At 35.6% G+C, this 26,524-nt stretch overlaps 4 protein-coding genes and 1 long non-coding RNA gene across 6 annotated transcripts; 2 read left to right on the top strand and 3 right to left on the bottom strand.

Annotated features, from left to right (window-relative positions):
• Positions 1-1,076: 1,076 nt before the first annotated feature.
• Positions 1,077-2,833, top strand: LOC122578898 (UDP-glycosyltransferase 72B1-like). The gene has a single exon (XM_043750947.1). The coding sequence runs from the start codon at positions 1,099-1,101 to the stop codon at positions 2,566-2,568; it is 1,470 nt and encodes a 489-aa protein (XP_043606882.1). The 5' UTR covers positions 1,077-1,098; the 3' UTR covers positions 2,569-2,833.
• A 1,949-nt stretch (positions 2,834-4,782) lies between these two features.
• Positions 4,783-6,266, top strand: LOC122579944 (anthocyanidin 3-O-glucosyltransferase 5-like). Its single transcript, XM_043752211.1, has one exon. The coding sequence runs from the start codon at positions 4,797-4,799 to the stop codon at positions 6,264-6,266; it is 1,470 nt and encodes a 489-aa protein (XP_043608146.1). The 5' UTR covers positions 4,783-4,796.
• A 726-nt stretch (positions 6,267-6,992) lies between these two features.
• Positions 6,993-9,995, bottom strand: LOC122578382 (arabinosyltransferase RRA3). The gene is made up of 2 exons (XM_043750331.1): positions 9,646-9,995; positions 6,993-8,348 (listed from the first exon to the last, which is right to left on the bottom strand). Exons 1-2 carry the CDS (start codon positions 9,829-9,831, stop codon positions 7,233-7,235), a joined length of 1,302 nt encoding a protein of 433 aa, XP_043606266.1. The 5' UTR covers positions 9,832-9,995; the 3' UTR covers positions 6,993-7,232.
• Positions 9,996-11,846: 1,851 nt separating this feature from the next.
• On the bottom strand, positions 11,847-18,958 carry LOC122579713 (probable protein phosphatase 2C 55). 2 transcript variants are annotated; one of them, XM_043751936.1, is made up of 7 exons: positions 18,826-18,958; positions 16,506-17,311; positions 15,902-15,981; positions 15,657-15,769; positions 14,812-14,961; positions 12,692-12,982; positions 11,847-12,170 (listed from the first exon to the last, which is right to left on the bottom strand). In XM_043751936.1, the coding sequence occupies exons 2-7, from the start codon at positions 17,195-17,197 to the stop codon at positions 12,141-12,143; spliced, it is 1,356 nt and encodes a 451-aa protein (XP_043607871.1). In that variant the 5' UTR covers positions 17,198-17,311; positions 18,826-18,958; the 3' UTR covers positions 11,847-12,140. The 2 variants fall into 2 exon arrangements, with proteins under 2 accessions (XP_043607871.1, XP_043607870.1); XM_043751935.1 differs by having other exon boundaries at positions 15,657-15,981.
• A 1,496-nt stretch (positions 18,959-20,454) lies between these two features.
• On the bottom strand, positions 20,455-21,124 carry LOC122609753. The gene is made up of 2 exons (XR_006325388.1): positions 20,809-21,124; positions 20,455-20,709 (listed from the first exon to the last, which is right to left on the bottom strand). It is a non-coding gene; the product is annotated as an uncharacterized LOC122609753 (long non-coding RNA).
• Between the last annotated feature and the right edge of the window lie 5,400 nt (positions 21,125-26,524).

A 26,524-nucleotide genomic window follows, 5' to 3' on the forward strand; every position in this document is an offset into this window, starting at 1 on the left:
ACTAATTTACTTATATATTCTTCAAAAATAATTTTCATGATACATATTAGCCTCTCTAACAAAACTAAATTTTATGTGCCATTGAGTTTCGCCCCTCCATAACAAGTGTTCAAGTTCCGCCACCTGTGTAGGACTTGGAGCATATACTTATGAACTGTTTCATTTTATTTTACACGTTGATTATTTTAATATAAGCGAATCGATCTTTTGAGCGATTGTGATGCGAGTATGCGACCATTGGTCATCATCACTTGTGTTGTCGACTATACTTCGTATCACCAATGATTCATTATGGTGGAATAGTAATGAAATCTTGTTGCTAAATTAACTTGTGAAATAGATAGTTGTAGTTTAAATGATTAAAATGTGAATGTGAATGTATTTCTAGATTGTTTGGAGGAAAAACACTCATTGTTCTCCATTTTTGTTTTCCAAAAACCAAGCAAAACATAAAACACGATAAACTCATAGTTTTCTCAACATATAATCCAAGAAAATAGGAATCATTGTTTTCACTTTCATTTTTCACGGCTTTAGCAAATATGTGTTTCTCATCATGTTTATTCGAAAAATAAATTTTAATTTTCTTAGGATACATTAAAACATTTGACAAAAAGATGAAAAAATGTATGGACAGTTATCATTTTTTTCAAGAATATAAAATAAGAAAGAGGTAATATATTACTAATATAATAATAAAAAAAAAGTCAGAAAATGATTTGCGTCGAATAAAACATAAGATTGTTGATGCTGTCAATGAGTTGATGATCCATTGGTAAGGTCATAGACATTGGGAAAATCCACCAGGGTTCAAATGCGTGTTCGAGTTTTGCATACTGCATAGTTAGATGTTACTGTGGTGTCTCGAATGCTAATTACTAACTACTAACACGTTGTAAAAAAAATTAAAATAGTGTTGATGCTCATTCTCGCTCTCTATTTACACTCATATTCGTATTGATTCCATGATCAAAATCCGAACACCCTAAATTCTGTCGAATAATTTCTTTATTCTTTTTATTGTATTTATACTTAAAACTCCCTCCTCCCACTTATATATCTATTTCTCTCAAACTCTCTGAACAGAAATCACTTGCAATGGATACACATACAAACATGTACAATGAGAATTCATCAAAACCCCATGTTGCATTCATTTCAAGCCCTGGAATGGGTCACATAACCCCTCTTCTTGAGTTTGCCTTTCATCTTGTCACTCAACACAGCATTCAAGTCACTTTTTTGGTCATTACCATCGGTTCGAGTGATGCCCAAAACAACTACATCAAAGCTTTAAGCCCCCATCCTGACTTGCATATCGTTGACCTCCCGCCTGCTAACATGTCTGGCATCCTCACCGATGACATGACTGCGGTCGCCCACCTATCTCTCATTGTTCAAGAGTCCATCCGCCCGCTTCACTCTATGTTATTAAGATTGAACCGAACCAAAGTACTGACAGCTATGGTCATTGATATCTTTTGCACCCCCGTGTTTGAAGTTTGTAAAGACTTGTCTATTCCGATTTACTCATATTTCACGGCTTCAGCAACCCTTTTGACGTTCTCTTTGTATCTTCCTACGTTGGACCGTGAAGTGGAAGGCGAGTTTATGGACCTACTAGAACCTGTTAAGGTACCAGGTTGTAACCCGATTCGAATCCAGGACTTGTTGGAACAAGTTAGGGACAGAAAGATCGATGAATATAAATGGTATTTGTTGCATGCTAGTAGGTTATCTATGGCTAAAGGAATATTTGTAAATACTTGGGACGATCTTGAACCTGTACCACTCAGCGCGGTAACACACAAAAGGCTCGACGAATACATTCCAACGCCACCAGTTTATCCTATTGGACCGCTGACAAAACAGATGGAAGTGGTTGCAAGTGAGGACGAAAAAGAAACTATTGGGTGGCTTGACAAACAACCAAAAGACTCGGTTCTGTTTGTAGCACTCGGAAGTGGTGGGACACTAACAAGCGAACAACTCACCGAGCTAGCTTGGGGTTTAGAACTTAGTCAGCAACATTTCATTCTTGTGGTGAGAAAGCCGAGTGACTGTGCTTCTTCTGCGCTTTTCAGCTCGGGGTGTGAGTCACATGATGACCCGAGATCGTTCTTGCCAGATGGGTTTGTCGAGAGAACAAAAGGAGTAGGGTTGGTAGTGAGCTCATGGGCACCGCAAGTGGCAGTGCTAAACCACCCATCCACAGGAGCATTCTTGTCTCATTGTGGATGGAACTCGACGCTGGAGAGTGTTTTGCAAGGTGTCCCAATGATCGCTTGGCCAATGTATGCGGAGCAAAGGATGAATGCAACAATGTTAAGTGATGAGGTAGGGGTCGCGGTGAAGATGCCGGTCGTGGGTGAAGCTGGAGAAACGGTCGTGGTGGGGAGAGATGAGATAGAGCGGGTGGTGAGGATGGTCATGGAAGGTGAAGAAGGTAAGAAGTTGAGAACCAGGGCCAAAGAGCTCAAAGAGAGTGGTAGGGCGACACTGAGCCCTGGCGGATCCTCATATGAAACACTCACAAGAGTTGTTGAATCATGGAAATTAGAGACTTGAACAACACCAACCTTTGATGATTTAAGTTAGCTTCAATTTTCTTTCTAAAACCACTTCAAATATTCTTAAATTCTCAATAAATAGGAATCCAATCCCTGACCTTCTCTCCAAAGAGTATAAATTCCTATCGAGTGGACTAACCTTATATTGGCTTTAAATTCACATCATTACTCGGTCACAGAATAATCATCTACTGTATCTTATTATATAAGATTGTTGTCTTATCCTATAAGTTATTATTAATAATAATTTTTCTCATTTTTCATTTTATGTTTTTATGTTTGAAGTCGTTTAAATGTTTGATTAAAGAAAAGAACATGAAGTTCAAGCAGTACCAAAAATCTGTAAGAAAAGATACTGAACATGCATTGAGGTTTTCTCAAGCTTGCGAGGTAAACATTAAAACTCAGGCACGGCCATATAGAGTCAAAAAAATATGTTGAATTATGTACAACAACATGAACATCTAGGACTATGGTCGCTTAATGTGTCAACCTGAATAAAATTATTTGGTTGATCCTACTAATCTTCTATTCAAATACATAGGTAGAGCGAAAGGTGCAACACAAAGGCGCATGGACAAAGAGATACACGATTTTTGGGTCCATTATCAACTTCGTTAGGTTCTAATTGAACACATTTGAAACCGTTTGTTATTAAATATAGCAACGTAATGTTTTAATTTTTTTTATATATTATTTATGTAATTTTTAAGCTTCATTTAGTATTAATGTTATGGGAAATGATATATCCTCTTAAAAGTAAGCCTAATAAACCTTCTAAAACTATGAGATTATGACATGTGGATTTCATTCATTTTATTTCCTAATCTCATCTTAATCATTTTCGTAATGTTATTTATTCTATATTAAAATTAAATTCCAAAAGTATCATAGCCAGTTATATCAATATGGACACACAACATCTTCAAATAATTTCTTTTTCCTTTTTACAATATTTATTTATTTCAAACAAATGGCAATTTTGGTCCCTGTGTTATCACACCATTTGCAACTTTAATACAAACCTATGAAAAATGGCGAAACGTATCCCTGTGATATGACACATGTTGCAATTTTAGTCCAAAAGTAACGTGCCGTTAAAATTCATCCGTTAAAGCCCCATGTGCATCTCACGTGTGGAGTAGTTGAGTCAATTATACCAGAAACCACCCTCAAAATTCACTTCAATCGGGATTTTTTCCCAAATGGGTTTTGGTTGTTGCTTTTCCTATTATCCTAGCCAACAAAAACAAAAACCAGATGAAATAACAATAATAAAACTAAAACTAATGAAAATGGGGCATGTTGGATGAAAATGGAAATGTGGTACGGCTGTTGAGTGTTGTGATTGGTGAATGATCAACAACGTAAAATCTTCAATTTTGAGAATGTGGTGCTCTTCCGTCATACACAAATGTTAAACAAATACACAAATCTACATCGTCATCATCCAACTTATGGCAGAAACAACTAGCAAAACTGAAACCACCACCACTGTAAAGCATCACCACACCCCATGTCTGTGGTGGGCGTTGATGTGTTTTTCGATTAGAATCCCAAAACCTTGATGCTTCTTTTTTTTATTTGTTGTTGTTGTTGCTTATGCTTATTTGCTACCCTCCAGATCTCGCCGCAGCCTCCCTTCAAATCCACCACCGTCGCGGTCGCCCTTCAAATCCACACCGCCACCGCCCCTTGAGATCCGTGATGGTCGGAATTTGGTGGTAATGATGGTCGGGTTATATATACATAACCCTTGAATAATTAATTCAAACAAAGATATAACAGCCTTGTGGATTTGTTTGGTGGATTGAAATGAAATTTGGAAAATGAAAATGATGGAGTTTTGGTTTTACTTAATTAGATTGAGGCATTTATATAAGTAATTTGATGTTGATGATGATGATATATGTTGCAAGAATAGTCATCGATTAGACGAAAAGACAGTATTGTTCATCACATGCCTTTCACATGATACATTTAACAGCTGAATTCTAACGGCACGTTACTTTTGGACCAAAATTGCAACATGTGTGATATCACAGGGATACGTTTCGTCACTTTTCACATGTTTATATCAAAGTTGCAAATGGTGTGATAACACAGGGACCAAAAATGCAATTCGTTCATTTATTTATAGACAAGCTCCCTCCTCCCACTAGCTTTTGTACACCATATATCTATTTCTCAAACTCTTACAACACATCTGAACAGAAATCACTTGCAATGGATACACATACAAACATGTACAATGAGAATTCATCAAAACCCCATGTTGCATTCATTTCAAGCCCTGGAATGGGTCACATAACCCCTCTTCTTGAGTTTGCCTTTCATCTTGTCACTCAACACAGCATTCAAGTCACTTTTTTGGTCATTACCATCGGTTCGAGTGATGCCCAAAACAACTACATCAAAGCTTTAAGCCCCCATCCTGACTTGCATATCGTTGACCTCCCGCCTGCTAACATGTCTGGCATCCTCACCGATGACATGACTGCGGTCACCCACCTATCTCTCATTGTACAAGAGTCCATCCGCCCGCTTCACTCTATGTTATTAAGATTGAACCGAACCAAAGTACTGACAGCTTTGGTCATTGATATCTTTTGCACCCCCGTGTTTGAAGTTTGTAAAGACTTGTCTATTCCGATTTACTCATATTTCACGGCTTCAGCAACCCTTTTGACGTTCTCTTTGTATCTTCCTACGTTGGACCGTGAAGTGGAAGGCGAGTTTATGGACCTACTAGAACCTGTTAAGGTACCAGGTTGTAACCCGATTCGAATCCAGGACTTGTTGGAACAAGTTAGGGACAGAAAGATCGATGAATATAAATGGTATTTGTTGCATGCTAGTAGGTTATCTATGGCTAAAGGAATATTTGTAAATACTTGGGACGATCTTGAACCTGTACCACTCAGCGCGGTAACACACAAAAGGCTCGACGAATACATTCCAACGCCACCAGTTTATCCTATTGGACCGCTGACAAAACAGATGGAAGTGGTTGCAAGTGAGGACGAAAAAGAAACTATTGGGTGGCTTGACAAACAACCAAAAGACTCGGTTCTGTTTGTAGCACTCGGAAGTGGTGGGACACTAACAAGCGAACAACTCACCGAGCTAGCTTGGGGTTTAGAACTTAGTCAGCAACATTTCATTCTTGTGGTGAGAAAGCCGAGTGACTGTGCTTCTTCTGCGCTTTTCAGCTCGGGGTGTGAGTCACATGATGACCTGAGATCGTTCTTGCCAGATGGGTTTGTCGAGAGAACAAAAGGAGTAGGGTTGGTAGTGAGCTCATGGGCACCGCAAGTGGCAGTGCTAAACCACCCATCTACAGGAGCATTCTTGTCTCATTGTGGATGGAACTCGACGCTGGAGAGTGTTTTGCAAGGTGTCCCAATGATCGCTTGGCCAATGTACGCGGAGCAAAGGATGAATGCAACAATGTTAAGTGATGAGGTAGGGGTCGCGGTGAAGATGTCGGTCGTGGGTGAAGCTGGAGAAACGGTCGTGGTGGGGAGAGATGAGATAGAGCGGGTGGTGAGGATGGTCATGGAAGGTGAAGAAGGTAAGAAGTTGAGAACCAGGGCCAAAGAGCTCAAAGAGAGTGGTAGGGCGACACTGAGCCCTGGCGGATCCTCATATGAAACACTCACAAGAGTTGTTGAATCATGGAAATTAGAGAGTTGAAAGATTGACAAACTACAACCTTTGATGATTTAAATTAGCTTCAATTTTCTTTCTAAAACTACTTAAAATATTCTTAAATTCTCAATAGTAAAAATTGAATCCCTAAAAGAGCATAGATTCCTACCGAGCAGGTTAACCTTACATTGGCTTTAAATTCACATCATTACTCGGTCACAAAACAATCATCTACTGTATCTTATTATATAATAAGGTTGTCTTATCCTGTAATTTTTCAAGTTGTTATTATTATTAATAAAAAGTTATCATTTTCCATTTATGTAAAACAAATATCTCGAGACAGAGAAAACAATGTCTGGATAATTTTGATTAATTCCATACAAGAAGTATTCCTTTGTTTCAATTCAATGAAACATTTCAACTCATTGAAACATGTAAACTTGAGCAAAGTGGATGAGAATTGCCGACTACTAAATCCCAAATTATCAATCATCGATAGATGAATTGGTAACTTAAGGGACTTGAGACTTTGAAGTCTTGGGTTCAAATCCTGAAGATAGGGAATGGGTTTCCCTTGGGTTATATATGCCTATGGAAACAGTATGCACATGTGCGTAAATCAGTGAAATAATTTCAGTGGCCGTGAAAGTCGAAACTTATCAAGCACATTAGTGTTACTTTGGGTATTTCAGCCATGGGTGCAGTCAATATAATAATGTAAATATGTAATAGGTAGCTCACACTCAAACTATACAAGCACATCATGTATTAAAAACAAAACAGATATGTAATTCAAGCAAAAGGGATAGAAAGAAAATCAGCCTTTACTGTAAACAATAAAATGACTATTTCTTACTAATAGGTAACAAGTATTAAAAACTCGAGACTAGCGAAAGGAAGATTCATTATATTACAAAATCATTTTTTTAAAAAGGGTTGTACTCATTGTAAGATTACCTGATCCGGAAAAGTATACGTGTACGGTCACGAGAATCATGAACTTGGATATCAACCAGAACCATCAGGAAACGGTTCCAACGCATCTTGCTTGCCATTGAAATAAAACTCGACAACTGCTTTCATTCTCGGTAATTTATCTGGGTGGTAATTAACATGAACAATCACAGGCTTTAACTTCTTCAAATTAGCATCTTTCCTTACTTCCTTGAAAAGGGCTTTACTATTCATAAATAGATAGCGATCCATAGTTCTCTTAGAAGCATGGAGACCAATATAGCCAGGATGAGAAGGAAAGAACAGTTCTTCATTGAAAACTGCTTGATCCCAAGCAGGTGGCGGATGAGAGAGCCTGTCAGCCACACGATCCAACAACTCGATTGCAGGCAAAGTGGGACGCAAATAGAAAAACCCTGAATTATAAACCCATATCCGCATAGTATGAGCATATCGAGCCCAACCCATAGCAGGCTCATCAAACACGTCATTATATCCATAAGCAGTCATGTTATCATGTCCATCAGACATAGATTCCACATCTGAATCCCTGTATATATGATCAAATGGGTTTTGTATATACACTATATCCACATCAGACAACAATACACCATAACCCAACTGCAAAAACTCCCTCAAGATTCTAAATTTTAATCCTGAAACAGCATGATTACCTCCCGTTTTAGCAACAGAATCAATACCCTCATCTGGATCCCGCATGTAGTACGCTACATCATTTTCTTTGCAAAAATCCACAATCCCGTCATCTAAAGCCACAACTAGATAATTAGGTATGCCTGCTTTCTTGATGCTGGCAACCGACACCTCCAACATGGCTTTTACATTAGAATTTGCAAGAGCAACTATAACCTCCTTCTTCACTGCAACTTTTTCCAAGATTTTTGCCAGTCTTGGGTTAACGGACTCATCTGGAAGAACAGCCGGGTTAGTTCTAATACCCTTGACGGTCCCAAAAGGTCCGGCCTTTTGTGGCTCGCCTGCCACCACAATTTGTTGCTCGGCTTGACCATTTTTCTGTTCGGCTGCCTGTAATTTTTGAGTTAAATCCCGAACTTGCTTCTTTAGTTCATCATTTGAGTTTGATAAATCTGTAATCTCTGATTTCAACATGTTAACTCGCTCTGTTGATTCACACAAAGTTGATCCACTCTGAAGAAAGGAGAACATCCGTTTATGAGTCATATTAACGGTTCATAATGTGGTAGAAAGAAAAAAAAAGATATTTCATATTTCATCCGTATGGTTGATTTTCAGCAGGAAAAAGTATAGGTCACTAAATGTTCAATCAAGAACTAAAATTGAGTAAGTTACCAGGCAAACAGTTAAATACTTAAATATTTGATATATGAAAAACACTATCAAATTTCTACTGTTTTATTTAATTTAGCAGGTAATTTTTACTAAGAAGGAAGTCCTTAATGGGATTACTGAAGAAAAAAAATGGAAATAACTTTTTAGTTCAATTCAAACAACCTAGTTTGAGTAAATAAGAAGCAAGTTTTTAGAAAGCAATAACTTAATGAGGGGTCAAATGAAAAACAATGTCACGCTTCTTTCTTATTCAAATTGACAAACATTTTTGAGTGAGTTAGAAGCAAACACTTGACATGATAGTTTAATAGGCCGATATACAAAACAAAACTTGCCAAACTTCTTTCTAATGTCAAATACGGAAACTAATTCTTGATGCCAAGTAGCTTGTAACATTCAAAGGCAGATCAGATCTATCATGTTAGAGTTACTACCAAATCTTGAAATAAACAAAATCTTTAATCACCTAAAGTATGGCCGAAAAAAAAACATACCCATTGAAGGTTGCACTAAATCAACTATTACTTAACTAATAAAAAAGTCAACCTAACTACCTCACATTGTAAAAGGTTAAACTTTTCAGCATTCAGAATACCAAACTCACGGATCCCGAATTTATATCATAAACTCTCCACCAATCTTTCGAAAAGGTTAATAAATCACATGCCAGAACGTACCGGACCCATTACACGATAGGCATATTAAGCTCACCTGGCGACTTGGCCAAATGGTGACCCAACCAACTTATCTAAGTTCACCAAGAAAGTCTTCTAATAAACCACACTTGCCTCGGTATTAAAGTATGAAATTCTGAACACATTTTGAAATTCATACAAGAAAATATGTAACATAACTTATAGTAGCTAAAACATTCTAACAACTTTAAGATCCAAGTTTAAATTTTGTCCTAAAGTAGAACATGTTTAACATCAAACTCAATTTCTATCCTTTTCGACACACATGATACACAATTACAAAAAATTAAAATAACCAAAAAAGTCAAAACAATATTTTTAGACAACAAATTATAATTCAAGCAACCTATCACACCAACCAAACATACAATATAAAACACAATGTAAGTTTATATATAGCATATATATATAATATATACTAAAAAAAACAAATCTTAAACCTGATGGTCGGATTTGGAGAGACGGCGATTGCGGAGAGTAGAAGAAGTGGCAGAATTTGAATTAAAGAAGCCATTTGGATAGAAAACAGCAAAGAGGCAACCAACAAGGATACCAACAAGAATTGCTACGATGATTCTGGATCCTCGTACTGATTGTGAAGATCTCCGATTTATTGGGCCCGCCATTGTTCACAGATTTGGTGGATCTTTGAACAATAATAAAAAAGCAATTATTTGTTGGGTTTTAGTGGAAATAAACTAATAAATTTGAGGGAAATGAAAAAACCCAAGAGAAAACTGTTTAGAGTTGGATGGGAGCATCAAAGAAGACATGGTTGTTTGTTGACTAGCACTCTGTTTTGCCTTTAACTACTACAGTATTATTTGAATTTTTATTCTTTAATTTAAAAACATATTAATCTCACACAAACTCATCAAATTAGTTTTTAGCATTAAAAACTTTTAGTTTATTTACAAAAAAAAAAATTCCTGAAAATTTATAAGGGAAATCTCACGGTATAATGGTGAAGTCTTGCACGTATCCTAGATAACGCGATGTTGACTATGCATCGTTACAATTACCCGGAGGGAAAAACTTCATGACTTGCCGTCTATGAGGATCGAACGCAAAACCTTAGATAAACAAGAAGTACATCTGACCAGCTAAGCTAACCATCATTGGCAACATACTTTTTTATATAATAGTTTATTCTTGGATTGTTCATGTTCATATAACTTGTTGATTAGTGATCACCCAATGTTGTCATTTTTTTTTCTAATGACAATGTTTCATGCTCGCCTCAAAGTAGTCGGCTAAATGGTTTGATATTCGTTTTTTTTTCTTTTATAGATAAACATTCTAGTTGAGAAGAAAATAATAGCTTTAGTTGAATATTAATTATGGTGTAGGTTGTGGCTAGGTAAAAAATTGTTAGTGTATATGTTTGTTGGTTCCATAGTTGTTAATTATGTTGGTATTGTCATTCTTGATTCTGGAATTAGAGTTGACAACAAACTGGTAATTTGATTTTTTATGTGTGATTGAAATGGTTGTGTTAAGTTCAACAGGTTTTTTGCGTTTCATTAATATTCAAGCACTCGCCTCATACTCACATTTATCCGCATTTTAACGTAAAGTGTATACAACCTAGCCAGTAAAAGATATATGTCAACCAACTCACTTAGGTGGGTTGGCCATTGATGGACTTAGGTGGGCCCAAGAAGGGTTGTACATGCATGAAATTTAAAGTCTTGAGTTCAAGTCTTGGCAATAGATGAACGATTTAGTTAAGAGAATTTGTTCGTCAAGATAACTCTCTAACACAAACACGGTTAATTGGTTAAAACAACGTATGTTATATTAGCAAGTACTTTACACCATTCAAAAACAAAGTAAAAGATAACAAACTAAATACATCATGAAAAGATATATAAAAACAAACTTTTGTTTATTCTATTTTGTCAGTTTATCACTTCATATGTTAAACAAGTATGATAATCTACACATAGTAAAGCAAGACATAACTTATGAAACCTTAATGTTATGCCTAAACCTTCCACGGAAGATACGACTACTCGTATGATCTCACTGATTTCTTGCAAACTTTTTTTTTTCTTGCTAACTTATTGATTTATAGTATTATATTATCTCGTTAAGTTCTCTTACACATATAGGTTAACTTGTCCCAGGATTTGCCTGGTTATGTACAGGTTGGTCGACTAGTCATCCAAACACCACATGAACTCCATGCCCTTTAAAGACAACTTTGGGAGAAACCTCACGTGTAGTGAACTAAATGTGGTCTCTTATTAATGGTACACCATATCCAGAAGTAACTTTTTTCGCCACAAGGGGTAACTAGTCATTACAAATTACTCGGTCTCAGTTAGAAGAGTGTCAACATTCCTGCATAATGAACTTCCTCATCAAAACTCACGGTTGCCCTCTCCTAATACAAGACAATTTTCTTAAATCATCAATCTTAGTATTTCATTATATGATAGGAACTCATCTGTCATATGCTAACTATCCTCATTTATGATCCAACTGAAAAATAAAGGCTACATGTCACATAATTTTGAAACTAATCTTTGTGTAAGCGTATGCAAAAAATGAGTGTAAATGCATGTTTGAATATACAAGTGTGTCGTGTGTGTGTGTGTATGCAAGGTTCATATGGGCAGGGTATAGAAATGAAATCTACTAAAAGCAACTTTGCACCTTCTTATATTTTAAAAATCTTTCTTAATCATCAAAACCAGTCAACAGCCAAACAATTCTATAAAGGGTCAACTCCCTATCACTACAATTTATTGCTTCTATTTTGTGCTCCTCAAGAACACAAGACAACATGGTAAATCACTCTATCACCCTATCATTATTTACATTTGTGACAATACACCGTGACTCTTTACAAAATATCTGACCAAACCAAGAATGTCTGGTTGATTGTTGCCACGAAGATTCAAGCTGAAAAAACTAACTGCTTCAGTGGCTACGCCAAACTGGATGGTATAGACTCATCCTGCATAGCAATGGAATATACCCATGTTAAAGTTCTCTTGCAACTGTAATTAATTACCAAGTACTGGTAGTATTTAAGGTGGCAATTTCAACCTTATGTATGGTTAAATGGGTCATTTTGGATGACAATTTTTCCCTAATGGGTCATATGGGTAAACTTGCAAAAATTAGCTGAAATGTACAGGTCGAACAGGTCTGAGTAGATCAAGTAGAAGTAGTCTAAAAGTCCCTCGAAACATATTGAAAACCTCCTAAATCATTGTATTTCAAGACATAGATTATTAATGTAAATATAAAGTTTGTTTAATCATATTTAAAACATTAAAAATATACAGTTCAAAAGAAAATATGGGATGTCAAAGTATTCCTGGTTGGTCAATCTGACCAGACCGTCTCAACCTGCACTACATAATACACATTTTCACCCTAGCCCATTTTGAACCTTTACCCAACCCACTAGAGGCGACCATTTTACCACCACTATGGATAATGTATGTGACTCAGAGGGAAAAGATGCCATACGTATTTGGAGGTGGTAATATAGGATACAACAACAGTAATATCATCAAGCTTGCCACCATAATAGCGAAACCCGGCTTCCTGTGCAGCAGCAGAGAAAGGTGTCTGCCTGTCCTTATCCTGTGCCCTTTGTCGGGCCAAAGCTGCTATCTTTTGAGCCATTACCTGGGGGCCAAACCCGGCTCTCACCGCGTGAACCACCACAGCAGTAATGTCATTATTGTACAAATTATCAAATAATCCATCAGTCCCAGCTACGATTACATCTCCTGGAGCAACAGAAATTGAGAATACCTGCATTGTAGATCATTATAAGCTCATTAGTGCTATTATTTAACTAATCTCAACAGCATTACTATCCAAATTACCACTCCCATTGTCATTTTCATCTAATCAAATCCGCAATCAAATGTGGAGTTAAAAATTAGAAATTTAAATATCTGAATTTGACCTGGGCAAAATGTGATTTAAAAGATAAGCTACATTCAATATGACTATCTAGAAGCACCATGGTATTAAGAAATTCTCACAAACTGGTGTAAAACTAATAAGTAAGCATGGCTTAAATAGCAAAAACGGCACTTAAACAGAGCCAAACGCATAATTCCTACATGATCATGAACTACACCAGGCCAAGGCCAATCCTTGTAAGTCAGTCCTTAACTTGAAAAAAGGAACTGATTTGGGCCTGGTTCCAAAGCGTCCTTTTCTTTAAATTACAAAATATTCAATAATAATTTTTTGAAAAACCTAAGGCCACGTTTAGTTGTAGAAAACGTTTTCTAATTTTCCATTTTTATTATTTTTAGAATTCCAAGGGTTTTCAATCTCTAAAAAAAAGTTGATAATTCCGAAAATGTGTTCAGAATTAAAATGTGCTGATTTCATTTTTCATATTAGAAGACTAGAATTGCAAGGGACATTAAAATGTTGTTTTCCAAATTCATGTGATAAAATGGAAATTGGTGTTTTCCATATTCTTGGAAAATTTTCCTAGAAAAATGAAATTAGATTGCTTTTTCTGTTTTTCATATTTTTTTGGAAAACATTTTTGAAAAAGGGGGGTTGTCCCCAAGTAAATACGCCATAAATTTTTTTTTTTATGCATACCTCAAATTTATTTATTTTTGCACCATGGATACCACGATTTAGTTTTATTAAATAAAGTATATAGGTATACAATTACATGTAAAAATAGCTTTACTCATATAGTCATATATAAAAGAAATATGCAAATAAAAAAACTACATCAACTTTACAAGCAAAATACATTCTTAATGAGCTACGCTATGGGACCAGGCCCTTAGGAGTGGACAATTAAGAGTAACACCAGGTCTAAAGGTCGAACATTTTCAGGACAGGACCATGATGGTCTGCTTACATCTATATTCTAACATGACATCTGAAGAAGAGAAAAAAAAAAAAAAAAAAGATCAGATGACTAGAAAATGCGTATATGTCGTACTTCTATCTATATGGTCAAAACTAGCTAGTAAAAAATAATTTAACTCGTATAAAAGATTAAATAATAGATGCAAATAAAAAGAAACTACGTTTATATTACAAGTAAAAAAAAAAATAACTCCCAATGCCGTTTTCCATGGGTTTTGAGTCCCAATACCGTCTTTGTCAGTTAATGGGGGAGGTTGAGATGTAGACAGTCTTACCCCTACCAAAGGTAGAGAGGTTGCTTCCAGGTTCTACCAAATGTAGAAAAGGACCCCTAGCCTTGCTGGGCATGAGGATTGAGTCCATGACCTCTGTCTCCAGAGGCAAGGGCTCCAACCACTCCAGTTGGTTTTATATATTACAAGAAAAAAACATGTTAATAAGCTAGGCTTCAGGGACCACGCTTAGGACTGTACATTCAAGACTAAGACCAGGTCTAAAGTTCAACTTTTTTAGGCCAAGACCAAGCCGGGTTTATGCACATCTAAGTTCCTACATAACATATGAGAAAGAGAAAAAACAGAAAAAAGGAAAGATCTAGATGACTAGCAAATGCATATATGTTCTTCTATCTCTATGGTCCAAGTGATAAAAGTCTTAAAAACTTGTCTTCTGATGCATGTAGAAGAGAGATAGGGCACAAGGTGAATAAAAGATGGCATGTAATGACAAACCTGACCAGCACTGGGTGAATCACCAATACCTCCATTCGCCAATTGATATGTATAATTGAAAGTATGTTGTTGTGCAGGGGATCGGAAAACAGTATATCCATCTCTAATCACCATGAACCCACTGTCACCTAAATTAAAGGCTCTAAGGCCCTGCAAAAAAAGAAAATAAATAATTATCCTTGCCGTTCTTTGAGAATACTGAGAAATATAAGACAACCCATTCGGATGTCCGTTCATTGACAATACTGAGAATTCATGCTTTTGCTAGGCTGCAAGCTTAAATCGTTAATGCATTGAAAGATTTAGAGGATAATCGAAATAATATTGTGGTTGGAATCATGATATACGTAAAGTATATGTAAAAGGAAAAGTTTTATGATCCCACATCGGCCAAGTATGGGATTTGTTGGTGGTTTATAATCCTAGGTGTCCCCTACTCCTTTGAGCTAGCTTTTGGGAGGGAGTTCTACACCTAGCTTATGGCTTGATGCAAGCCTATTATGGGATGGGTACGTATCAGAAAGCTCTAATAATAACTGACAGATAAATGTTTGTGGGTGAAGCCTAGCTTGTTTTAACCTGTACTAAAATAGGGTACGTTTCAACTGCAATCCATTTTGATCCTTATCAAACCCGCCCGCCTTATCGCCTCCATTTGGATGTATAAACAATGTAACAAAACTTTTAGCTATCAGACAGTGGTAAATTCTAAACAATCATTTAGTTTGCTAAAGACGTAATCGCAGCTTGTCTACTTAGTTTTCAATAGCTAACATAAACTTGAATACAAATCTGCTTAATTACTTTCCCGCATTAGACTCACAGAAATATGTTGCTGCCGGTACCTGATCAGTGAGTGCAATAATGCATGCAGTTGAAGATCCTTTGGCTTTAGTATTAGCATGAGCTATTTCCAATACCCTGGCTGGATCAGTATAACCCGTTGGTTCATCTTGTACTGCACTTAGAGAATTAAACATAAGTTCTCGAGCATATATCGCAGCATCAACGCCATGATCAACCCAGCCGCCTACACCATCGGCTACACCTATAGCTCGTTTGTCTGAACAAATAAAGTGAGCATCCTCACCGCCAGTTTCCTCCTTTTCAGGATGGGGCAGAGAACATGATCCTGAAAGCAGCTTGAGTGATCTTCCTTCTGGAGCCATCCTGTTATCAACACCAAGTAGTATATGCATGTAAACAACTCTATGACATAAAAAAAAGGTTGATAGAACATTATTTCAACCAATGATGGTACCCATTGCTTAGCTATTTTCAATACTACTTTTCTAATTTTCTCAAAAGTATTTAGTCACTCAAAACATGACCCTTGAACTTAAATGTGACATAATGGGTGTTGGCTTGGATGACGGGTTGAAAAGGGTCCTTTCTTAATGTAGATTAGAACTGGTTGGGTCAGGCTATCACTTTTTTGTCCATTTATTTACAAAAAACTGATGTGTTGTTTAAGATAGTAATTAGCAATGTTAAATACAATTCTATATCAATTTATAAGTGATCTAGTAAGAGGTTTGAAGCACATTAGGTGACTTTTGACCCGTTTGTCTGGTCGGGTCATATGACCCGCTTCCATTTTACCCAACTTAAAAATTTTACCCGGCTGAGATAATGTAGACATATGGGGTGCACCTCTAATTTAACTGAAAAACCACACTTGAACAAAACGTTACCTGTCCTTGGAGTCTATGGAACTAGCATGTTGATCATCACAAACAGAGTGGTCAAAGGACATATCAGAAGCTGTTGATGCAGATAAACATGTAGCTGATGTGGTGTGTAAGTTCTCACATTCTGAACCTATACATACGCTCGTTTTGGAGTATCCATGGAGGAAGTAACTATCAGGTTGCACCTTATTTCTCAAACTCGTGCTAATCTGCCAACCATTATGGAACTCTCTAGAATTGCCATTTGATGAATAAAGGTGTCCCCGGCTAACAGTTGACTTGTTAGGATAATATCTTCCAAGCAAAGCATTAGAACCGGTCAGAGCCCTAGGCAACTTGTGATGTCCAGTCAGCAAATTATCGATATGATATCCACAAACTTGAAATGGTGGCCCAGACACAGAAGGGATTGACAGTGTCCGTGAAACAGCTCCAACAACTGAAAGGTTCTTTCCTTGACTTGTTGACTTTAAATTAGACTGAGCGGCAACAGGATTGCCACGTTGGAATAGAATATTCAGGTCACTGAATGCTGCAAATGTTCTGTAGTAGAACCCGGGCTTGTTATATAATAGCTTCCCTTGTACAGGTAGGACACCCAATGAGTCCACAAAACTGTCTTCTAAAACAACATAGGATCGTTGGATCCCTTGTCTGAATGAACCTCTCAGTCTTGAAAAATAATTAGATGGCATCTTGCCTTTGTGCTGATGCTACAATATATAATCTCATAACTTCAACTGCATCTATTTAATATTTAAGAGATCTGATTCAAGTCGATTCTACATATGTAAATCATATCTAAAACCCTGCATTAGGATTGCAAAGCCTTATGATTAGCCTTCAAAAATCAGGGATACACATAGCTTTTGTAAATATAAATTAACTAGCATATGCCGAGAGAGCTGATTAATAAAAAAACCATGAATCTGCACTTCATTTTATCCATTAAAATATAGGCGAACGGCATTCCAAAAAGAAGGTTATGGTAACAAAAACAAGAAGATAAAATACCGTGACACGTGTACTGACACATAAGCTTCTTAAGTGGGTTTGCATCATTTTTCTAATAGTCAGTTATTCACACTCGCCTAAATCTTGTGCATCCTATTCTTTTTACCTAAAGTGTATTTACTCCTACTCCTGATGGTAAAAATGTAAAAATTTAGTAGCTTTGCAAAAACACTGACTTGTGCCTATATTTCCGCCATTCAATCATAGAAGATTGACACATATCAAGTTTATAAATCTGTTTGTGTGACAATTGCAGGGCCCTTGTATTTAATACAGGATTATATAGTCATAATACATGGGTTTGCCAATCAAAGCATTTAACCACCATGAGACTATTTGATTTTTTATTTCTTCCAAAACTGGTAGAAAATTATACTATAAAGGGTTCCTTTCTTGCCTTAGTTTAATCCCGTAGGTTGTTTAGAAATAGTTTAATCCCCTTAGTTTTTAGTCAATCCATATGTATAGGTTTGGTTGTCCTTGCTGAAGGCTTTGTTTATAACGCTTCTACATTTTTATGTTGTTATTTGCGTACTAGGGTTGCTAGAGTTTATGTATTGTGCTAAGGTTTTGTTGCCGTACGTTTGCTACCCTTCCCTACTCGTAAGGTGGCATACCCGGCGGACCCAGCTGACAAGTATATCGTCTTATCATGGTCTCGACAGACAGGTATAGCCCTTCGGGAGCTATTCTTTCCCTGATATTGGCAGGACTTACTAGCCCCTAGTTGTTTCAATGGTAGGAGCAGGCGCTTGAAGAGGATAAACACTTTACCCTTTTACGGCTTTTACATCGTCCTGGCCGGAGGTCCTTATGGAAGCAGTCTCTCTACCTTTGAGTAGAGGTATGACTGTCTACAGCTCACCTCCCCCATACCCCGTTCAGGGATTGGGTACAGTTGTTGTTGTTGTTGTTGTTGTTGGTTCCTTTCTTGCCTAAAATTACACTTTTCGGCATCTTTTTAACTAGATGACCGTAACTAAAACTTATCTATCTTAATACCAACTTTGAATGGCCATAAATTAGTGCTTGCGATTCCCCTAATTGAAAAAGTCGATTGTTAAATTACTAGAGCATAAGAGCATCTATATCTATATCTATCTACTAGTATTTAAAACTGTATTAATTAAAACAATTATGCTAACTTCAGCATCATATCAGATAATAAATTACTACAAAAAAAGTGATGTTCAAGTACTAATAAATTTGAAAAATGATCCGCAAACTACACATATAATATACAAGAAAAAGAAGAGCATAAATAAAGACGGAGTAAATAATAATGATAAATAAATCATGATAATAATACCTGTGTCTGTGTTATGTATGTATGTGTTTGATCGATGGAAGTTGTGATGATGAGTTAAAGGGGTTGTTTTTTTGGTCAAAACATCTGCTCACGGATTTCTTCTTCTATCTATTATATTATATTATACTGTAAATAAAGGAGGAACGACGGGGAAAAAGAACAGAAACACACTACTGTATATGGGATTTTACACGTTTTTAGTAATAATTAAGGGGGTGTTTGGTTAGATAGAAAGGAAAGCAAATTAACGAAAATGGTATCATTATATTATATTATTAGGTCTTTTACCGGCATGATGTGCGGATTTTTTTTTAAAGCAGTATAATAATAAACTATGAAACATAAAAAATATAGTGACCTTTAATCCTTGGATCATAGATTATGTAATGTGAACTCCATGCATAATGTTTTAACATACAAATAGACCTAAATTCAGGTTGAAATTTGGCATTGAGGACTTTGGCTATACTTTAAAGAATTGTTATAGTTGGTCGAATACCTGCAACATACAATTAGATCAACAAAACAAAACAATGAAGTGTAGTGTAGACCTACATGTAAAGTTGAAACACGCGAATTCGATTTATTGGAGTGCCCAAAGTATATGATCAAGAATTAGGTGAAGATGTCTGGACTCTGAACCAACCTATTTTGATACATCTATTATCGTCTATTAGTTCATATAGAGTATATTATTTCCACATCATGATGATTGAATCTTTTGACTACGTAGAGCTTGATGAATGTTTAACTATTTGTTAAATAGCAATTATATACATACACAAAATAAAGCTTAAAAAAAACCATTTTTATAGAATTAGTAATGTGATTAGATTATATTACCATTCATCCTAAATACATACAAATGGAATCAATAACAAATGAATTTGTAATCGTACGTACAATTCTAACAAATATAAGGATTTAGTAATATAGAATTTGTAATCGTACGTACAAAGTGACGATTTTATTAAAAATAAAAATAATAATAAATAAATAATAATAATAATAATAACAACAACAATAATAATAAAGGGTATGTAAGAATTTGTGGATTTGTAATATTCTTGCCAAATTAATGTTGATCAATTCTATAAATATATTGTTTTTCATATACGATATATCCAATTTTATAGTTTCTATATTCTAACTTATACTATATTTTCTATAAAAAAAATTGATAATTTAAAAAAAAACATGGAGATGCCACATAGGATAAATCTTATGTGACAACATTTAAGCATAGCTTTGATTTAGGGAGGATGACTTAAAAGGCTAGGATTCCTACTATTTTAATACTTATATAGATATATATAACAATCCGAATTCTAACTACTATAGTGTCGGCTCGGTTGGCTTAGTTAGATTGCTTTTGGCTTAGTCGGCTAAAGTGATTCTTTTATCCAATAAAATTTCGCCACTTTCAGTCTTTTATAATGAGATGTCCTGACCTTTTTCACTCTTTTTATTTTCATAGTTTCTTGTGGGTCCCCCAATAACTCTTTTGGGAATTAATTTCATATTCCTTTGTGTTATAATATAAGTGAAGAAAATGGAAGTAACAATTTTTTTCTCCATGTTGCTCCTGCTTCAGCAAACCACACATACATATGAACACAAATATAGATACATAACAAACTGACAATGGATTAATACATATTCTAGAATGGAAATTCGGTGCCACTCACATATGTTAGTGTAGTAACTCGAACCGGTACAGTAGCAACTCAGTATTAATATCAAATCTATGTCTATACAAATCCATCAAAAAAGCATATATCAAATTTGAAAACAAATCACCAAGATGAATCATCGCCGGGAACAGCTCCCGCCATTAACCAACACCGGCTTCTGTTTATCTTTTCGTGTATTGCACCGACAACTCTGTTATCAATGTGAACCACCATATTTGCACCCCAAAAATGAAAAAAAGAAAAAATATTAAATCCATACAAGAATCAATGATCTACATGTGAAACTTACAATGACATTAGATGAAGCTGAATATCCCATTTATGGAAACCAACGGATTACCCCGGTTGAAATAGTCGTCTCAGTGAAAACCAAAGGATTACCCCAGTTGAAGCATTATTGTAGTTGTTATTAGGAACCCTTTCGAACCAACTTTACATCTATAACATAACACACTACAATAATTCCCAACTAATAGTAAAATCATTAATCTTTAAATACTTGTAATGGTGATTTCAAGATTCTATGAGTAGGTAAAGTAAGAGAAGTTAGAAAGTAAATATCTCTACTTGCTTCTTCTAAGATTTTGGAGGATAGATTTGAAAGGAAAAATGTTTTGTAATATAAGAGTAAATATTGGATACATACATCAATGAGAAATGAAAGGGATTTTGAAGATAAAATAAGTTAGACCCACCGTTTTAAATGGAATACGTGGTGTACTGTTGTCATAGCTTTAAATAGGTGTCATAGCATTAGGTTGGAAGAAAAATGCTTTTTTTGTTTAAATTAAATTATACGGAGCAACAACTTTTTCGTTTACATTTGTTTACCCAAAAAAACTTTTAAAAATAAGATTTAACACATATATATGATGGACAATATGCATGATTTAACCCTATACGAATACTCATTCGACGCGGCTTTATCGGAGGGGAAATGATAAGCTTACCACTACTTTTAATTCATCTACCATAACTGTGCACTAGGTACTTGTACAGTGTGTTATAAGATGTGTATAGTATGGTAAACTAATCAGTTTATGTGGTACGAATATCATTTCCCATTTATTAACATGTCCAAACCCGCAGCGAAGCAAAGGCATAAAAAACTAGTTTCCTACATTTGTAAAATGTGTTAAAAGAAGGTTTAATTTTTTCTTATACACTAATTTTTTAATTGTAAGTACTTTTGTTATTCACTAAATATATATAAAAGGAAGCCTTAATTCTAAAATGGAGAAGTTTAGAGCCTTAGATTAAGTTCAATTTTTAATTGAAACTATTATATCAAATGCTGATGTCATATATCTTTTATAACTTTTAAAATTTAATTTTAACATAATAAATTTAAATACGGTCATTATTTTTGAAATATAATTTTTTACATTTCATAATTATAAAAAGTAATTAATATAATGGTATAATTATAGAAAGTAATTATTTTAATATTTTTCAATACAATTGGTCTATATAAGATATCATTAGCGTTGTACCCGCGCGATGCAGTGGGGAATAAGAAAAAAACGCCGGTGGTTGGATGGTGGTTTGTGGGGCGGCGGCGATTAAAAAGAAAAAAAAATAAGCTGGCGGCGGTGGATGGTGGTTTTTGGGGCAGTGGTGGATGGTGTTTATAAGAGGATACCGTACATAGAAGGTGGATTGCGGCGATGGATGGTGGTATTTGGGGCGGTGGTGGATGGTGTTTATGGGGGGAGAAAATCAGAGAAGGGGGGAGGGAGAGAAAATCGAAAATCGGATGAACATATGTGTGTGTACGAGCGTGATGGAGAAAAAATAGGGTAGTGTAAATTAGGAGGGCATAAAAGACATTTTAAAGGTAGAGGTGTTAAAAGAGGGGTGAGGTAGTTTGATTATTAAGGGAGTATAGATGAAACATTAATATTTATTTTATTAATTATATATATATATATATATATATATGTTTAACCGGAAAAGTTGTCAAAAAACTGAAAATCACGATTTCTCTCTCGTTGCTTCGAATCATAGCACGAATCCGGTACCAAAATGTTTATAATCGAATTCCGCACAAACTCTTGCCTATTTTTTTTTTCAAAAAGCTTCGCTGGAAAACTCAACAGCTTGACGGGAACAAAGAATTCATGATTTATCGTTTCTTCAAATTAAAACTCCAAAACGGTACCAAAATACCTAAATTAAACTCCGCACAAAGTCAAGGCAACAAAAATCCGGTTTTTGCATCATCACTTAGTATATTTCAATTTAAAAAGCCATTAAAAGAGTTAATTTCAATTTTCGTCCCCCAAGTTGTCACGTTTTTACACTTTTCGTCCCTGTCAAGGAGCCAATGACGCTTATATCCTCACGTGCTGGTCACGTGGTGTGAGTTGACGGGAAAATTTGGACGTCGTTAGTGTTAGGACATTAATTGAAAAAAATACCAAACTTTAGGGATGCAAATTGATGTTCTTTTACTTTAGGGATTGAATGTAAAAGACGTGGCAATTTTAGGGGGAAAAAAATAATTTTGTCTAATTTATTTTATTAAAATGCAACAAAAAAAAAGGAAATAAAATAGTCTAGTTCATCCAACAAAAAAATATAAAAAATTGATTGGTCTGATTTATTCATCAAAAATAAGTACTTTAGACTGAAATTTTATAAAAATAAGTTTATGAGTTTGGTCTAATTTTTTTTTTATTAAAATGCATAAATAGACTCATCTTAATTTTTAATTTTTTTTACATGTAGTTAAATTAAAAATGGAGTTTGATGGATATAGATATTTTATTAAAAGTTTAACATTCAAACATTTTTTTAATTTAAATTTGTCTTTTTCTTTTTCTTTTAACACCCGTGTGATAAATTAGCTTTACATAGACGCAGGTTATCAACCGACTTCAAATTCATATAAAATTATTACATTACATTTTACATACAGATACTTCCTTTTTTTATTCATGTTTTGATGTTCAACTCTGTTTTCACATTCATTGCTTTTTAGGGTTTTTTTTAAAGAAATAATCGCATTTAGGGTTTCATTCACAAATTGATTTCTTCAAACCCTGTACAGTATTTCTTTTTACTTCGTTCAGATTAAACTTTTTATGATTTAGGGTTTTTTTATTCAAATTTTCTTTGTTATATATATGTATATATAAACCATCAACAATGTGCAGCAGTACAGACGACTTCAAATATCGATAGCATTCGATAGTTAAGTGGTTATCTTGACATAAATGGGGTATCTTTCTTTCCTTCTTTTTTATTTTTGATGTTTTTGACCGGCCCTTTTTTTAGCATCCCGTATATGCTTTGATGTAAATTAATCGACCCTTTTGAATTGGTATGTTATCTGTGTTCAAATTATGTTATATTTGGCATTGGACCCTTTTGTCAGTATGATTTTTGATGAAATTTATCGACCCTTTTCATCGGTAAGCTTTCTGGTGTAAATTTCAGACCCTTTAGTCGGTATGTTTTCTGATGTAACCATGACCCTTCTGTCGGTATGCATTACAATGTACCTATGGACCCTTCTTGTCCGTTTGCTTTACAATGTAACTATGGTCCCTTCCTGTCGGTATGCACTACCATGAAACTATGGACCCTTCTATCGGTTTGCATTACGATGTAACTATGGACCCTTCTTGTCGGTATGCTTTACGATGTAACTATGGACCCTTCTTCTCGGTATGATTACGATGTAACTATGGACCCTTCTTGTCGGTATGCTTTACGATGTACCTATGGACCCTTCTTGTCGGTATGCTTTACGATGTAACTATGGACCCTTCCAGTTGGTATGCATTATGATGTAACTATGGACCCTTCCTGTCGGTATGCATTACGGTGTAAGTATGGACCCTTGTGTCAGTTTGCATTACGATGTAACTATGGATATGCATTACAATGTAACTATGGACCCTTCCTGTCGGCTTATTACAATGCAACTATGAACCTTCCTGTCGGTTTGCATTAGTTTGTAACTGTGGACCCTTGTGTCAGTTTGCATTACGATGTAACTACGGACCATTATGTCGGTATGCATTACGATGTAACTATGGACCCTTCCTGTCGGTTTGCGTTACGGTGTAACTATGGACCCTTCTGTAGGTTTGCATTACCATGTAACTATGTACCCTTCTGTTGGTATGCATTACGATGCAACTATGGACCCTTCCTGTTGGTTTGCATTACGATGTAACTATGGACCCTTCTGTCGGTATGCATTACGATGCAACTATGGACCCTTCTGTCGGTATGCATTATGATGCAACTATGGACCCTTCCTGTCGGTATGCTTTATGATGTAACTATGGACCCTTCATGTCGGTATGCATTATGAAGTAACTATGCACCCTTCTGTGGGTATGCTTCTCGATGTAACTGTGAACCCTTATTGTCGGTATGCTTTTTGAAAAGCTGCCTATGACGCAACATATAATTCATGAAACTACAAAGGTAATATGTCTCTTAGAAAATCTGAGTCGCCACTTCCTATTAATTGATTAGCTTCTTCACATGAAATTTTGTTAGAAAGTTAGTTTGCAAAGTTCTGTATGGTTTTGCCACACATTGCTGAATGCTGATGTATCAATTTCTTATGTGGTTACGTGAAGACTCTTAACTTACAAACTTAAGGCTTCGCTTGAGGATATTATAGCTTTGGATATATAAAACCGAATATGACGAGAGAATCAAAGCCACTTAAGTTTCTATCTTCATGAGCTAGCTGCTGGCTACATCATCTGAAGTCTGAACCATCGATGTTTTTATAAAACTTCACATTCTAAAGTTCCCCGATACGACAAATATAATAACTATATTTAAAGTACCAATTCTATCATGTCGTATGTTTTTGTATATCATATTCGGGTGTGTAGGTTCTTTGTTCTAACCCGAGTACTTGGATCGCTATAATATTTAAACTTCTAGCCAAAAATAAAAGAAAAAAAAAAAACTTGACCCGATCGAAGTTGTCTTATATGTGTACATCCTTATAAAAATCCCAAAACCTGCTTTTGGTGACCATCTGTTCTTGGATTCCTATTTCCTTGATGGTATTTACACCGTGAGCTGGTCATCACGTTGATGAACTATTATTTTATTTTGAACCGTGGTATCTATGTTCAAATTTTGTTATATTTGGCGTTGGACCCTTTGGTCAGTATGATGTCCATTATAGTGTATGAACCCTTTAGATCAGTATGCTTCTTGATGGATTTTATGGTCTCTTTCCATGGTCAGGTGTAAGAGACCCTTTAAGCCCGTATGCTTTCCAGCGTAACTATGATCCTTTGCTATATGCTTATCGATGCAACGATGGACCCTTCTTGTCGGTGTATACAACTATGGACCCTTCGTGTCGGCATGCATTACGATGCAACTATGGACCTTTCTTGTCGGTATGCTTTACAATGTAACTATGGACCTTTGTCGGTATGCTTTTCGATGTAACAATGGACCCTTCCTGTTGGTATGCTTCTCGATGCAACTATGGACCCTTGTCGGTATGCTTCTTGATGTGAACATGGACCCTTTCTGCAGTATGCTATTTGAAAAACTGCCAATAATGTAACATATACTTCAGAAACATTTAGTCGCCAGAGCCGAGACTCTTTCCTTATCGATTGATTAGCTTCCTACATAATATTTATTTTCACAAAAAGTTTTGTTAAAGTAGGCTTGTAAAGTTCTGTATGGTTTTCGCACACAATGCAATGTATGAATTTCCTGTGTGATCTCTTGCAAAGTACTCGAAGACAAGTTACTTAGAAATTTAGCCTAATCATATGTGTACATCATTATAAGAATCCCTAATCATATGGTCTGGCTAGATGAGCATCAAGCAATGCACTATTAAAGGCCCCCGTTCTATAGTCGAGCTGCTTGTGGTTCTTTATCCATAGATATTCTATGTCTAAGGGCAATTGAACGAAATCTGTTAGCCCTGCTTTTGGTGAGCAATCTGTTTATGGATTCCTATTTTCTTTTTTTAATTTTTTTTGTCGGACGCTTTTTAG

This window comes from Erigeron canadensis, chromosome 8 (genome assembly GCF_010389155.1).
Source record: "Erigeron canadensis isolate Cc75 chromosome 8, C_canadensis_v1, whole genome shotgun sequence".
NCBI classification, from domain to species: domain Eukaryota; kingdom Viridiplantae; phylum Streptophyta; class Magnoliopsida; order Asterales; family Asteraceae; genus Erigeron; species Erigeron canadensis.